The 14,885-nt window shown below is 45.1% G+C and overlaps 1 protein-coding gene across 1 annotated transcript in view; it reads left to right on the forward strand.

Annotated features, from left to right (window-relative positions):
• Positions 1 to 2,182, forward strand: part of pdzd7a (PDZ domain containing 7a) — a 120,976-nt gene extending 118,794 nt beyond the window's left edge. The window contains exon 17 of the mRNA XM_063071255.1: positions 348 to 2,182. Coding sequence (XP_062927325.1) covers positions 348 to 491 — 144 coding nt within the window. The 3' untranslated portion in view covers positions 492 to 2,182. The remainder of the gene's footprint in view (positions 1 to 347) is intronic.
• Positions 2,183 to 14,885: the final 12,703 nt, after the last annotated feature.

Here is a 14,885-nt window from a genome sequence, read left to right on the forward strand (position 1 = left end):
TATGGAATCAGTTCAGTGTTGAGTGAAGTTGATGTGGAACCTCCTTTCTGATGGCTGCAGCAAGAAGAGAGCAGGGTTTGGATGGTGGGGGTCCTTGATGATGGATGTTGCTTTCTCGTGGCAGCGCTCCTTGTAGATGTACTCAGTGGTGCAGAGGGCTTTTCCCTCCATTGATCCATTGAGCTCCTCCAGCCCTTTGTGTGATGTTAAAGGTCCTTATTGGTTTTGAACTGATATTTCAGTCTTCAGAGTATTCTTCACTCATTTGTCCCAATGGACAATTGTTGGAAACTAGTTGAATAAATAACATCGAACAGTGACTGTGCTGTGCTGTTACTTTTTTGCAGGCTGGTTATGAATTAATTTCAGTGGATGAAGAAAGCCTACAAAATGTCACCCACCGACAAGCAGTGGAAATAATTCGTCGATCCTACAGTAACAAGTCGTTGGACCCGATGATGTTTGTGGTTAAGGTACCCAAGACCAGTTGAAGACTGAACCTGTCAGGATATGATCGACCTACAGAGATGATCTGGGGCATTTGTTCCCAGGATGAGGCTTTCCTTTCCAGGACACCAAAGATGTCCTCTTTCTTCAAAGAATGGGGTTTCCCTTCTTTCCACCATGTTGCTGCTCTCACCCACAGCTCCTCCATTTCCTGGACATCCACGCCCACCCCATCTGCCCACCACCTTAACAGGGATAGAGTTCCTTTTGTCCTCACCTACCTCACAATGAGCCTCCACATTCAACACATCATTTTCCTCAACCTCTGTCATCTTCAACCAAACACATCTTTACCTCCCCACCCCCCACGCTCCATTTTTTGCAGAGATCACTCCCTTCATGATTCCCTTGTCCATTTGTCCCTCCCCACTAATCTCCCTCCTGACACACACCCCTGCAAGCAACCAAAATGCTACACCTGCTCATTTACCTCCTCCCTCACTTCCATTCAGGGCCCCAAACAGTCCTTTCAGGTGAGGCAACACTTCACCTGCAAATCTGTTTGGGTTATTTATTGTATCTGGTGCCGATGTGGACCACTCTACATTAGTGAGACCTGATGTAAATTGGGGAACTGCTGTGTCGAGCTCCTCTGCTCCATCAGCCAAGAGCGGTATTTCCCAGTGGCCAGCCATTTTAATTTCTGTCCCCATTCCCATTCTGACATGTGGGTCCATGGTCTTCTTAGGGTGGAGGAGCAGCGCCTTATATTCTATCAAGGCAGCTTCCATCCTGATGGCATGAATATTGATTTCCCTCCTCCTTCCCTCTATGTCTTTTTTCAACTCTGGCCTCTTACATCTTCTCCTCACCTGCCTTTCACCTTCCTCCAGTAACCCTCCTCCGTCCCTTACTCTCGTGGTCCTCATCTATCAAATTCCTTCTTCTTCACCCAAACTTTCCCACCTACCTGGCTTCACCTATCACCTTCTAGCTCAGGGGTTAAACCTTTTTGTTCCCACCATGAACCAAGGGATCAATGAACACCAATTTGGGAACCTCTGTTCTAGCTCGCCCTCCTTCCCCTCCCTCCACCTTTTTATTCTGGTGTCTTGCCCCTTCCTTTCCAGTCAAGATGAAGGGTTTCGGCCTGAAACATCAACAGTTTCCGTAGATGCTGCCTGACCTGCTAAATTCCTCCGGCATTTAGTGTGTGTTGCTCCATAGTTCCTGATTACCGACCACACAGCGTGGAAATAAATGATGAAGTGTGAAAGTGAAACATGAATGATGATTTTTTATACATTTGAGATCTGTGAACCATTTCAAACCCCAACTACTTCAATTGAAAAGGACCGCACTGATCTAAATGCAGTTGTCTACATATTCCATACTGTGAATGGACAGTAATGTCTAAGTGAATGGACCGTTACTTTGTAAATACATAATTTCCAAAGCTGTCTCTTATACAGATCCTTTATAAATTAATTTTGTGGAAAGCATATTCATATTGTGATTAAGGGTAAATTTTGGATGTCTAGTGTATAATGCTATAATAATGTATAACATCTACCACAGTGCACAAATGTTTAAAAGTTGGACATGAACTATTGATTTTAGTGATTATCATAATACCTTTGATTTTTGGGGGCCATTGATCTACGATATGGGATGTAGTTCCTATGCACAGGGTCTACCTGGTAGGCTGTCTCATTCTTTGACCTGATTTTGGCTTTTAAGCATTTAGCAAACAATACATTTCACTGTATGTTTCGATGTACATGTTATACATAAATAAATCTAAATCTAATCTAAATCTACCTACACTTCGTTGGAGAATAAAGTTAAGATCTCAGTTAAATGATAATATCTTTCCATGAGCTCTTTGCATTAACTTTTAAAGAAGGATAATAAACATAAAGTTCATAGCTTGCAAAGAAGCATATGCATATAATTAGTTAGCGGATGTTCCTTTCAGCAGTAAAATGGAAAAGGAATGTTGTTGTTAGTTGAAGCTCCTACTCCAGACATTTACCTTGATAATCACACCGAATCTCAGTGAAGACTTTATGACACCATCAAATTGATCAATTTACCACCATTACAGAAGAGAAATCCCTTGTGTTAGTCTGTTGGAATTTGCAGTTACAAGGCACAGTGCAATGGTTCAGTAGTTCAATTGAATATCAGAGAATGTGCACCTGAAATCCTTACTCTTTGCAGATATCCACACTACAGAAGAAAATCCCAAAGAATGAATGGCAGAAAATGTTAAAACCCTAAAACCCCCCTCCCCCTCCCACGCACAAGTGGCAGCAAAAGCATGAACCCTCATCCCTCTCCCTCCCCCCACTTGCTCCACAAAAGCATCAACCCCACCACCCACCACGCAAGCAGCAGCAAAGCCCTCCTAAAGACCATGAGCTAGAGTCCATCAGAAACTACTGTCCATTCCCACACTTCAACATCACAGACAACTCTCTCTCCCATGAGATATCACTCCTACAACAGAGAAGAGGGAGGACAACAGCTGGCTGTTTCAGTGTTACAATCTGCAGCATTGCTTTTTTCAACAGCAGCACACACTGCCATCTCAGTGTTTCAATATCCAGTGACGCTTCAGTTGGTGGACACTGACGAGGAATCGAGTCATCCACAGGGCCACAGCCCAAAGGCAGACGTCATCCAGGCCACACCTGGAGATATTGAAAACACCAGGCCACTCAATGAGCTCCAAGGGCGAGAGCACACCACCGGAAAGAACCGCAGTTTGAGTGCAGTTGTAGATCATGGGCTCTGACACGACCCCAGCCTCCTTGAAAAGAAAAAAAAATACATTAAAAGAGAAGAAATAAACTGTTTCACAGACGAATAAAAACAACAGGAATTCTGCAGATGCTGGAAATTCAAGCAACACACATCAAAGTTGCTGGTGAACACAGCAGGCCAGGCAGCATCTCTAGGAAGAGGTGCAGTCGACGTTTCAGGCCGAGACTCTTCGTCAGGACTAACTGAAGGAAGAGTGAGTAAGGGATTTGAAAGTTGGAGGGGGAGGGGGAGATCCAAAATGATAGGAGAAGACAGGAGGGGGAGGGATAGAGCCGAGAGCTGGACAGGTGATTGGCAAAAAGGGATACGAGAGGATCATGGGACAGGAGGTCCGGGAAGAAAGACGGGAGGGGGTGACCCAGAGGATGGGCAAGAGGTATATTCAGAGGGACAGAGGGAGAAAAAGGAGAGTGAGAGAAAGAATGTGTGCATAAAAATGAGTAACAGATGGGGTACGAGGGGGAGGTGGGGCATTAGCGGAAGTTAGAGAAGTCAATGTTCATGCCATCAGGTTGGAGGCTACCCAGACGGAATATAAGGTGTTGTTCCTCCAACCTGAGTGTGGCTTCATCTTTACAGTAGAGGAGGCCGTGGATAGACATGTCAGAATGGGAATGGGATGTGGAATTAAAATGTGTGGCCACTGGGAGATCCTGCTTTCTCTGGCGGACAGAGCGTAGATGTTCAGCAAAGCGGTCTCCCAGTCTGCGTCGGGTCTCGCCAATATATAAAAGGCCACATCGGGAGCACCGGACGCAGTATATCACCCCAGCCGACTCACAGGTGAAGTGTTGCCTCACCCGGAAGGACTGTTTGGGGCCCTGAATGGTGGTAAGGGAGGAAGTGTAAGGGCTTGTGTAGCACTTGTTCCGCTTACACGGATAAGTGCCAGGAGGGAGATCAGTGGGGAGGGATGGGAGGGACGAATGGACAAGGGAGTTGCGTAGGGAGTGATCCCTGCGGAATGCAGAGAGAGAGGGGGAGGGAAAGATGTGCTTAGTGGTGGGATCCCGTTGGAGGTGGTGGAAGTTACAGAGAATAATATGTTGGACCCGGAGGCTGGTGGGGTGGTAGGTGAGGACCAGGGGAACCCTATTCCTAGTGGGGTGGCGGGAGGATGGAGTGAGAGCAGATGTACGTGAAATGGGGGAGATGCGTTTAAGAGCAGAGTTGATAGTGGAGGAAGGGAAGCCCCTTTCTTTAAAAAAGGAAGACATCTCCCTCGTCCTAGAGTGAAAAGCCTCATCCTGCGAGCAGCTGCGGCGGAGACGGAGGAATTGCGAGAAGGGGATGGCGTTTTTGCAAGAGACAGGGTGAGAAGAGGAATAGTCCAGATAGCTGTGAGAGTCAGTGGGCTTATAGTAGACATCAGTGGATAAGCTGTCTCCAGAGACAGAGACAGAAAGATCTAGAAAGGGGAGGGAGGTGTCCGAAATGGACCAGGTAAACTTGAGGGCAGGGTGAAAGTTGGAGGCAAAGTTAATAAAGTCAACGAGTTCTGCATGCGTGCAGGAAGCAGCGCCAATGCAGTCGTCGATGTAGCGAAGGAAAAGTGGGGGACAGATACCAGAATAGGCACGGAACATAGATTGTTCCACAAACCCAACAAAAAGGCAGGCATAGCTAGGACCCATACGGGTGCCCATAGCTACACCTTTAGTTTGGAGGAAATGGGAGGAGCCAAAGGAGAAATTATTAAGAGTAAGGACTAATTCCGCTAGACGGAGCAGAGTGGTGGTAGAGGGGAGCTGATTAGGTCTGGAATCCAAAAAGAAGCGTAGAGCTTTGAGACCTTCCTGATGGGGGATGGAAGTATATAGGGACTGGACATCCATGGTGAAAATAAAGCGGTGGGGGCCAGGGAACTTAAAATCATCGAAAAGTTTAAGAGCGTGAGAAGTGTCACGAACATCCACTGCTACCAACCTTATAGTTCCCACACCTCGCATTTCCCGTTTCTACCTCCTACCCAAGATCCACAAACCTGCCTGTCCTGGCCGACCTATTGTCTCAGCTTGCTCCTGCCCCACCGAACTCATTTCTGCATACCTCGACATTGTTTTATCACCCCTTGTTCAATCCCTTCCGACCTATGTTCGTGACACTTCTCACGCTCTTAAACTTTTCGATGATTTTAAGTTCCCTGGCCCCCACCGCTTTATTTTCACCATGGATGTCCAGTCCCTATATACTTCCATCCCCCATCAGGAAGGTCTCAAAGCTCTACGCTTCTTTTTGGATTCCAGACCTAATCAGCTCCCCTCTACCACCACTCTGCTCCGTCTAGCGGAATTAGTCCTTACTCTTAATAATTTCTCCTTTGGCTCCTCCCACTTCCTCCAAACTAAAGGTGTAGCTATGGGCACCCGTATGGGTCCTAGCTATGCCTGCCTTTTTGTTGGGTTTGTGGAACAATCTATGTTCCGTGCCTATTCTGGTATCTGTCCCCCACTTTTCCTTCGCTACATCGACGACTGCATTGGCGCTGCTTCCTGCACGCATGCAGAACTCGTTGACTTTATTAACTTTGCCTCCAACTTTCACCCTGCCCTCAAGTTTACCTGGTCCATTTCGGACACCTCCCTCCCCTTTCTAGATCTTTCTGTCTCTGTCTCTGGAGACAGCTTATCCACTGATGTCTACTATAAGCCCACTGACTCTCACAGCTATCTGGACTATTCCTCTTCTCACCCTGTCTCTTGCAAAAACGCCATCCCCTTCTCGCAATTCCTCCGTCTCCGCCGCATCTGCTCTCAGGATGAGGCTTTTCACTCTAGGACGAGGGAGATGTCTTCCTTTTTTAAAGAAAGGGGCTTCCCTTCCTCCACTATCAACTCTGCTCTTAAACGCATCTCCCCCATTTCACGTACATCTGCTCTCACTCCATCCTCCCGCCACCCCACTAGGAATAGGGTTCCCCTGGTCCTCACCTACCACCCCACCAGCCTCCGGGTCCAACATATTATTCTCCATAACTTCCGCCACCTCCAACGGGATCCCACCACTAAGCACATCTTTCCCTCCCCCCCCTCTGCATTCCGCAGGGATCGCTCCCTACGCAACTCCCTTGTCCATTCGTCCCTCCCATCCCTCCCCACTGATCTCCCTCCTGGCACTTATCCGTGTAAGCGGAACAAGTGCTACACATGCCCTTACACTTCCTCCCTTACCACCATTCAGGGCCCCAAACAGTCCTTCCGGGTGAGGCAACACTTCACCTGTGAGTCGGCTGGGGTGATATACTGCGTCCGGTGCTCCCGATGTGGCCTTTTATATATTGGCGAGACCCGACGCAGACTGGGAGACCGCTTTGCTGAACATCTATGCTCTGTCCGCCAGAGAAAGCAGGATCTCCCAGTGGCCACACATTTTAATTCCACATCCCATTCCCATTCTGACATGTCTATCCACGGCCTCCTCTACTGTAAAGATGAAGCCACACTCAGGTTGGAGGAACAACACCTTATATTCCGTCTGGGTAGCCTCCAACCTGATGGCATGAACATTGACTTCTCTAACTTCCGCTAAGGCCCCACCTCCCCCTCGTACCCCATCTGTTACTTATTTTTATGCACACATTCTTTCTCTCACTCTCCTTTTTCTCCCTCTGTCCCTCTGAATATACCTCTTGCCCATCCTCTGGGTCCCCCCCCCCTTTGTCTTTCTTCCCGGGCCTCCTGTCCCATGATCCTCTCGTATCCCTTTTGCCAATCACTTGTCCAGCTCTCGGCTCCATCCCTCCCCCTCCTGTCTTCTCCTATCATTTTGGATCTCCCCCTCCCCCACCCACTTTCAAATCCCTTACTCACTCTTCCTTCAGTTAGTCCTGACGAAGGGTCTCGGCCTGAAACGTCGACTGCGCCTCTTCCTATAGATGCTGCTTGGCCTGCTGCGTTCACCAGCAACTTTGATGTGTGTTGTTTCACAGACGAACTGGGAAAAGTCGCTCAGGTTCACAAAAACCTCTAGTGGCCACCTTTAGCTCCTCCCACTCCCCATCCCAATTCCAGGACTTTATTCCCTGGAAAGTAAGAGATTGAGGGGTGACCTGATGGAGGTATTTAAGATCAGGAGGGGCATGGACAGGGTGAAAACACAGCATTTTCTTCTCAGGGAGGGTTGTTAAAAACAAGAGGACATAGGTTTAAGATCAGTGCCGAGAGATTTATGAGCGTCATCAGGCCAGTTTCTTCATGCAAAGGGTGGAAAGAGCTGCCAGAAATGGGCACATTTGCAACATTTAAAAGCCAAGCAGATAAGTAGATGGAGTACAATGAGACAAGCATGGGACTAGCTTGCTGGACCACACAGTTGCTATGGACAAGTTGGGCTTAAGGGTCTGCTTTCGTGTTGTGTGACTGTAACACTACTAATGATATTGATCCATTGGTAAGATGGACAAATCAATAACAAATGGAACTTAAACCCGATAGTGTAAGGTGATGCACCTTGGGAGGATTCCTAAGGCTAAGACACAATGAATGGTAGGGCCTTGAGAGTACAGAGGAACAAGGTGACAGCACAGGCTGTAGTTCTGGTTACACCACAGGAAGCACATGATTATACAGAAGAGAGTGCAAAAAAGATCAGCAGAATGTATTTCAGTTAAGCAGAGAGACTGGATAGAACCATAGAACAATTACAGCACAGAAACAGGCCATCTCAGCCCTTCTAGTCCATGCCAGACTCTTACTCTCACCTAGTCCCACTGACCTGCACTCAGCCCATAACCCTCCATTCCTTTCCTGTCCATATAGTTGTCCAATTTAACTTTAAACAACAACATCGAACCTGCCTCAACCACTTCTGCTGGAAACTCGTTCCACACAGCTACCACTCTCTGAGTAAAGAAGTTCCCCCTCATGTTACCCCTAAACTTTTGCCCTTTAACTCTCAACTCATGTCCTCTTGTTTGAATCTCCCCCACTGTCAATGGAAAAAGCCTATCCGCGTCAACTCTATCAATCCCCCTCATAATTTTAAACACCTCTATCAAGTCCCCCCTCAACCTTCTACGTTCCAAAGAATAAAGACCCAACTTGTTCAAGATAGGTTGGGTGTTTTCCCTTGGAGTGGAGCAGGTCAATTGGGAGCTGACTGGCACAAATATGAGGGACAAAGAAGGAAACTGGGAGTTGGGTTATAAGTTTAAGGTCAGAGATAGGAGGTGTATAAGTGATCTGGGAACATCTTTTTCATCTAGACTGTGCTGCAATCCAGAACACACTGCCCAAAGGCATGGTGGAGGAAAAGACTTTTGCAACAGTTAAGAGTTATCTGGATAAACACTTAAATGCCAAGGACTGAAGGCTATGGAGTAAGTGCTGGTAAATGGGAACAGGACAAAGTCACCAGAGAGATGCTGAAGTTAGTAGATATAGAAGTGTTTTATTCAACAAAAACAGGCAGCAGACATCATATTGAGACCCTCTTGGAGGAAGAGGCCTCCCGACCCAATATTACATGACATTTTTATATGCCAAAATCAAAGGCAACAGCAGGTCATTCTATATGTATCTATTATGCTTCCTTTGAATTACCTATAGCTTTCACACACCTTCTTTGTACCCACACCCAAAATAAATATAATCAGCTTTGTCTAGTTTGCAATCAGTCCAGTGTACAGCTCCAGGAAAACCATTCTTCAGGGCTGCATTTTACATTCAATCTACAATCCATGCTCAGGTCTGAAGATTGTTTGCTGGTGAAATTAATATTTGCTATATACCCATACTCCAGAATATGCCCTAACAGTAATGATGGAATGAGTGGCCTGTATCTGTCTCTATGTTGCTATCAAATCCAGGTTACCTTCAAAAGTTCAAAGGTTCAGTTTATTATCAAAGTATGTATGCAAAATACAACTTTAAGATTTGTCTTCTCCAGATAGCCATAAAATATAGAAAATCACAGAAGCAGTTGAAAGAAAATCATCAATTCCCTCCCCCCATACAAAAAGAAAAGAGATAAAAACTTGCAAACACCTAACCCCCCCAACCCCTCCCTCACACAAAAACTAAAACTGACAGATAGCCCACGTGGAAAAACAAGAAGAACATCAAACCCCAAACCCCCAGCCCGCCAATCTGCAGCAAGAAAGAACGGGTAAGAACACAAAAAAAGCATAGAACTGAAAGAGGCCAATATGAACAACAGTCCAATCCATAAATCTCAGAATTTTGATAATATCAACATTTCGACTCAAACCCAGCGGCCTCTCCAACGGCAGCAACTCGAACCAGAGGACCCTCCGAGGGAAGCAACTCGAACCAGAGGACCCTCCGAGGGAAGCAACTGGAACCAGAGGACCCTCCGAGGGAAGCAACTCGAACCAGAGGACCCTCCGAGGGAAGCAACTCGAACCAGAGGCCTCTCCAACGGCAGCAACTCGAACCAGAGGACCCTCCGAGGGAAGCAACTCGAACCAGAGGACCCTCCGAGGGAAGCGACTCAAACCAGAGGCCCCTCCGAGGGAAGCAACTCCAACCAGAGGCCCCTCCGAGGGAAGCAACTGGAACCAGAGGCCCCTCCGAGGGAAGTGACTCAAACCAGAGGCCCTTCCGAGGGAAGTGACTCGAACCAGAGGCCCCTCCGAGGGAAGTGACTCGAACCAGAGGACCCTCCGAGGGAAGTGACTCGAACCAGAGGCCCCTCCTTGACGTGTCACTTGTGACTTCAATGTTATTTTGAAGTTACTTTGTTCTCATTATAAGATCGGGGATTTTTTTTTTCTAATCTATAAAATTAATAACGACAGCTCTCGTGTTCCTGTGAGTGAAAAATTTACAAAGATTAGGACCACAATTGTAAGTGAGCCCTTTGTGGCTCGTATTTTTCTCATCCAAACCTGAGAGAATTCAGTTGTACTTATGCAAGGGTACGAAGTCATTTGGTTGAATCTGAGAATTAATTTTTATTAATGATGTGCCACTGTGCAATCAGCTTCTGTACTTGTATCTTCTGTGAGGATTGAACTGCAAGAATTCACATGTTTCTCGGTTGACTTAGCTGTAAAACAGCACAGTCTTCCTTAAGTGATTTAGAAGAGTGTATTTACCATTTGTGCAGCCATGTCACTGGTCATTGGCCAGGCCAAACATGCACATAATAAATATACTGAAGTAAACCATCCCCAGGGCTTGATTAAGGATCGGTGCAATGGTAATACTACCAACAGAGGAAAGGAGTAATGGCACTCTGGCCATTAGTAACACTTTGCTGTGTTAAAGTGGTTGACCTTCTGTTAGGTCATGACATAAATTTTTTGAGTCTCTTGAGTTTATGTCCACTTTTCAATGATAACATTTTATTTTGATGAACAGCCCCACAATAAGCAGGAGACAATAAGAGATGTGCCCCTGACCATTGACCCCTTATCACTTGATATTAAACATCGGTGGATGCTGGTACACTGTAAAAGACTTTTGAAGAACTTTTGTACCAGAATCAGGTTCATTATCACTGACATAAGGTACTGTGCACATGAATGTAGCTGGGGTGCCTTAGGTTTTTGCACGGTATATAGCGGAGAGCAGGTTTGTGACTCTGGCGGGAGCAGAGGACGTTTGGGGGGGGGCCAGGGTGGAGTGCCAGGGGTGGGGGGTTTGTGGGGTGGGTGCAGACTCACCCGGTCCTGAGATATCAGGCAAGGTCATTTGCTCCTAAACAATTGGTTTATTGATCGTTACAGAATGTCTCTCTGCTAGTTCCTGCTCACTTCCCTCTCCCTTCCCTCTCCCTTCCCTCTTTTCCATCCATGACTCCCTCTCCCTGCCCCCTTCTCACTCTCAGCTCGCAATAGAGACCCATATTAGATTTATCATCACTCACATGTGTTGTGAAATTTGTCTTGCATCAGCAGCACAGTGCAGTCCATAAAATATACTATAAATTATGTATACATGTAAAAAGTGGTGAAATAGTGTTCATGGGTCTGGTCAGAAATCTAATGGTAGTGGGGAATAAGTTGTTCCCAAAACATTGAGTGTGTGTCTTCAGGCTCCTGTACCTCCTCTCTGATGGTAATAATGAGAAGAGGACATGTCCTGGATGGTGGAAAGCCGGGAATGCAAATTCTACCTAGTGCATTGGAGATTCCTGACTGTATTTGTTAGGATTACTAATAAGCAATGGCAGAATCACCTGGATTTATTTGCAGCTTGATTGTCAACCAAAGAGATTTAGTACTGGCAGCTATACACATCAGTCAGATTGCTAACTCTCTGCTGCTCAATTTATCTGTGATAGTCAAAAAGCACCTTAACTATACATGTGAGCTTCCTTTCCCCTTGAAAACAAAATAGCAAATGTATTTTAATCTAGCTGCCACATTGACTCTGTTAAATAACGTGTCATTAAAACCCAACAGCTTTGATGTAGTACAGTACATTATTATTGTTCTCATTTCTATAAAACGTGTTCAGTACAAAAAGAACCACAGAATGTCTCCATTAAACATCAGAGATTTTGTTAACATTTAACTCCAACTACAGCAACAATTGCTTCTTTCTCTCTTGGGATTTATCTCAAGGTCCTTCCCTGATAAATCTACTCAAGTCATTCAGCTGAGAATAATTCTCTTTTATTAGCAGCTAGCATTAGCTTTTGAACATCAGTGTGTTTTGTTCTTCCTTAATGGTCCGGATTTCACACCCACTCCTCCCCAGAAATCCTGAAAGCACGTAGCTTCTGCCCAGCTGGTATAAAATTAGTAAACAGATTGAGCACTACCAAGCTCAAGGATAGATTCTACCCAAATGCCCACCATTGTAAGATTATTAAATGATTCCCCATTATGATAAATTGGATTCAACCTTACAATCTACCTCATGATGATCTTTCACTTTATTGTTAGCTTGCACTGCAGTTTCTCTGTAGCTGTTACACTTTATTGTTATTGTTTTAGATTAGATTAGATTATGAGGACAGTCAGTCCTCATTTATTGTCATTTAGAAATGCATACATTAAAGAATGATACAATGTTCCTCTAGAATGATATCACAGAAACACAAGACAGACCAAGACTAAAACTGACAAGACCACATAATTATAACATAGTTACAACAGTGCAAAGCAATACCGTAATTTGATAAAGAACAGACCAAGAGCACGGCAAAAAAGAGTCTCAAAGTCCCGATAGCCCCATCATCTCACGTAGACGGTAGGAGGGAGAAACTCTCCCTGCCATGAGCCTCCAGCACCGCAAACTTGCCGATGCAGCATCCTGGAAGCACCCGACCGCAGTCCGACTCTGAGTCCGTCTGAAAACTTCGAGCCTCTGACCAGGCCTCCGACACCGAGCACCGAGCACCATCTCTGCCAAGCGCTTCGACCCCGGCCCCGGCCGCCAAGCAACAGGCAAAGCCAAGGATTCGGGGCCTACCCCTCCGGAGATTTCAGATCACACAGTAGCAGCGGCAGCGAAACAGGCATTTCAGAAGTTTCACCAGATGTTCCTCCATGTTCTCACGTCTGCTTCCATCAAATCAGAATTGTGCACGGCCTCCTACTTGACAGATTACAGATATTCATCACCAGAGAGGCCGCGCGCGCTGTGTCGTGCCGCCATTTTCTCCTCCACCCGACTTTTACCTTATTCCACCTCAGGGAAAAGTGTGGTGATCTGTACAATATACAAGATTTTCACTGTAGATCGGCACATATGATAATAATATTCTAATTCCCTGCCAGCCTCCCCCCCCCGCCCCCCGTATGGTATGAGGGAAAGGGATGAGGTAATGGACAGAAGCCAGGATACATGTAGTAAATGTATCTATGTTGCTGAAATTTCAGACCATGTAGCTTACATTATGTATATTCAAATCTGACTCCTGCAAAAGAGTTGGGATCTTGAAAATCGGTGTGGTGGTTAATTATACTCACCCAATGGTGAAATAAATTTTCCTCCACTGCTGGAAGAGGAAATCGTTGACATGGGACATATCAAAGTACAAAGTTAATTTATTGTCAAAGTACGTATTTGTCACAGTATACTATCCTGAGATTCATTTTCTTGTAGGCATTCACAATAGATACAGAGGAACACAATAAAATCACTGATGTATGACACACAAAGACGGACAAACAAACTATGTGCATAAGAAGGCAAACTGCAATTACAAATAAAAAAAATAAACAAATAAATAAGTAGATAATATTGAGAACTTGAGTTGTAAGGTCCTTGAAAGTGAGTTCATAGGTGGTGGGATAGTGTTGAGGTGAGTGAAGTTGTCCAGGATGGGTCTGGAGGCTGATTATTGAAGTGTAACTGTTCCTGAATCTAGTGATGTGGGACCTAAGGCTTCTGTACCTCCTTCCTGATGGCAGCAACAAGATGAGAGCATGGCCAGCATGGTGGGGGGTGGGGGGCTTTGTTTATCTGGACTACGTCCCAGGGTTCTAAAAGAGGTGGATAAAGAATTGTGAAGGCTTTAGTAATGCTATTTTTAAAAATCAATAGATTCTGGCAAAGTTCCAGAGAACCGGAAATTTGCAAAGTTCACTCCACTCCAGTCTTCCTCAACCTTTTTGCCCTGGAGGAACCCTTGAAATAATTTTCAGGTCTCAGGAACCCCTGCATATAAATTATTACATCTACAGTTCATGGTACGTTAGTATGATTAGTAAGTTGTAAATATAATAATCCAAAATAATTGTCAATGCTCTTTTGAGCAGAGAATGAATTTTTAGCCAAACTTTCTTGAAAAAAAAACAGATAGTTACCTTTCTTTGAAATTATTCTTTCTTTCTCTTTCATAATTTTTGAAAACTTACAAGGCAATCATAATATATTTAACAATTTTGGGTCAAACTTGAGATAAGCACACATGGATTTCACCTTCAACTGAAATGAGATGATTTCTATCCTTGTTCTTGATGGTTGTTAAACAAGAAAAATACTTGCTCACACATGTAAGAAGTTGAAAACTGCAGCAAAGTGTTCATTGCTTTCATATAATTGGCAGGATACCCTTCTTTCACAGAAATCCAGAACTTGTCTGGGGGCAGGTCAGTAAATCTGATTTTGAGTGCAGCTCACAAAGTTCTTCCTGTTCTCTCAAAGTCAAGTTCTTAGGCTGAGCAGAAGATTCAGAGAAAGGGTCTCTCACCCAGTCATGGGAGGAAAAATACTGTTCATTTCTGCAGTTCTTCCAGGTGATCTTCAATAAGACTCGAGACTTCCTGTTATCCTTCCTCACTCTCAAGCCCAAGCAGCAGTGAATACATTTCAAGATTTCCTTTTGCAGCATTTTTTTTAAGATTCAGTTACCTTTTAAACCCTAGAACCTTGTCACTTGATGTTATTTTCTCCAGGGCCTTGCAGAGACTTGTTCAACTGGTTCATAGGATGAAAAATGTCTGTTAAGTAGGGTAGTTTCTGCAGCCATTTTTCATCTTCAAAGCACTTGGCATAATCTGGCATACTATTTTCCTGAAGGTACTCCCGCAATTCACCTTTCAGTTTCAACACCACGTTGAGAACTCTTCCTCTGCATTTCTGTATGTAGCAGGAGATTGGTGTGCTCTTTGTCCAGGTTTTTCAGTTTTTTAAACATTCTTGAGTGAACTGGTCTTGAAGCTACTAAATAACTTGCTTCCTGACTCCTTT

Source organism: Mobula hypostoma, chromosome 19, assembly GCF_963921235.1.
Source record: "Mobula hypostoma chromosome 19, sMobHyp1.1, whole genome shotgun sequence".
Lineage (NCBI taxonomy): Eukaryota > Metazoa > Chordata > Chondrichthyes > Myliobatiformes > Myliobatidae > Mobula > Mobula hypostoma.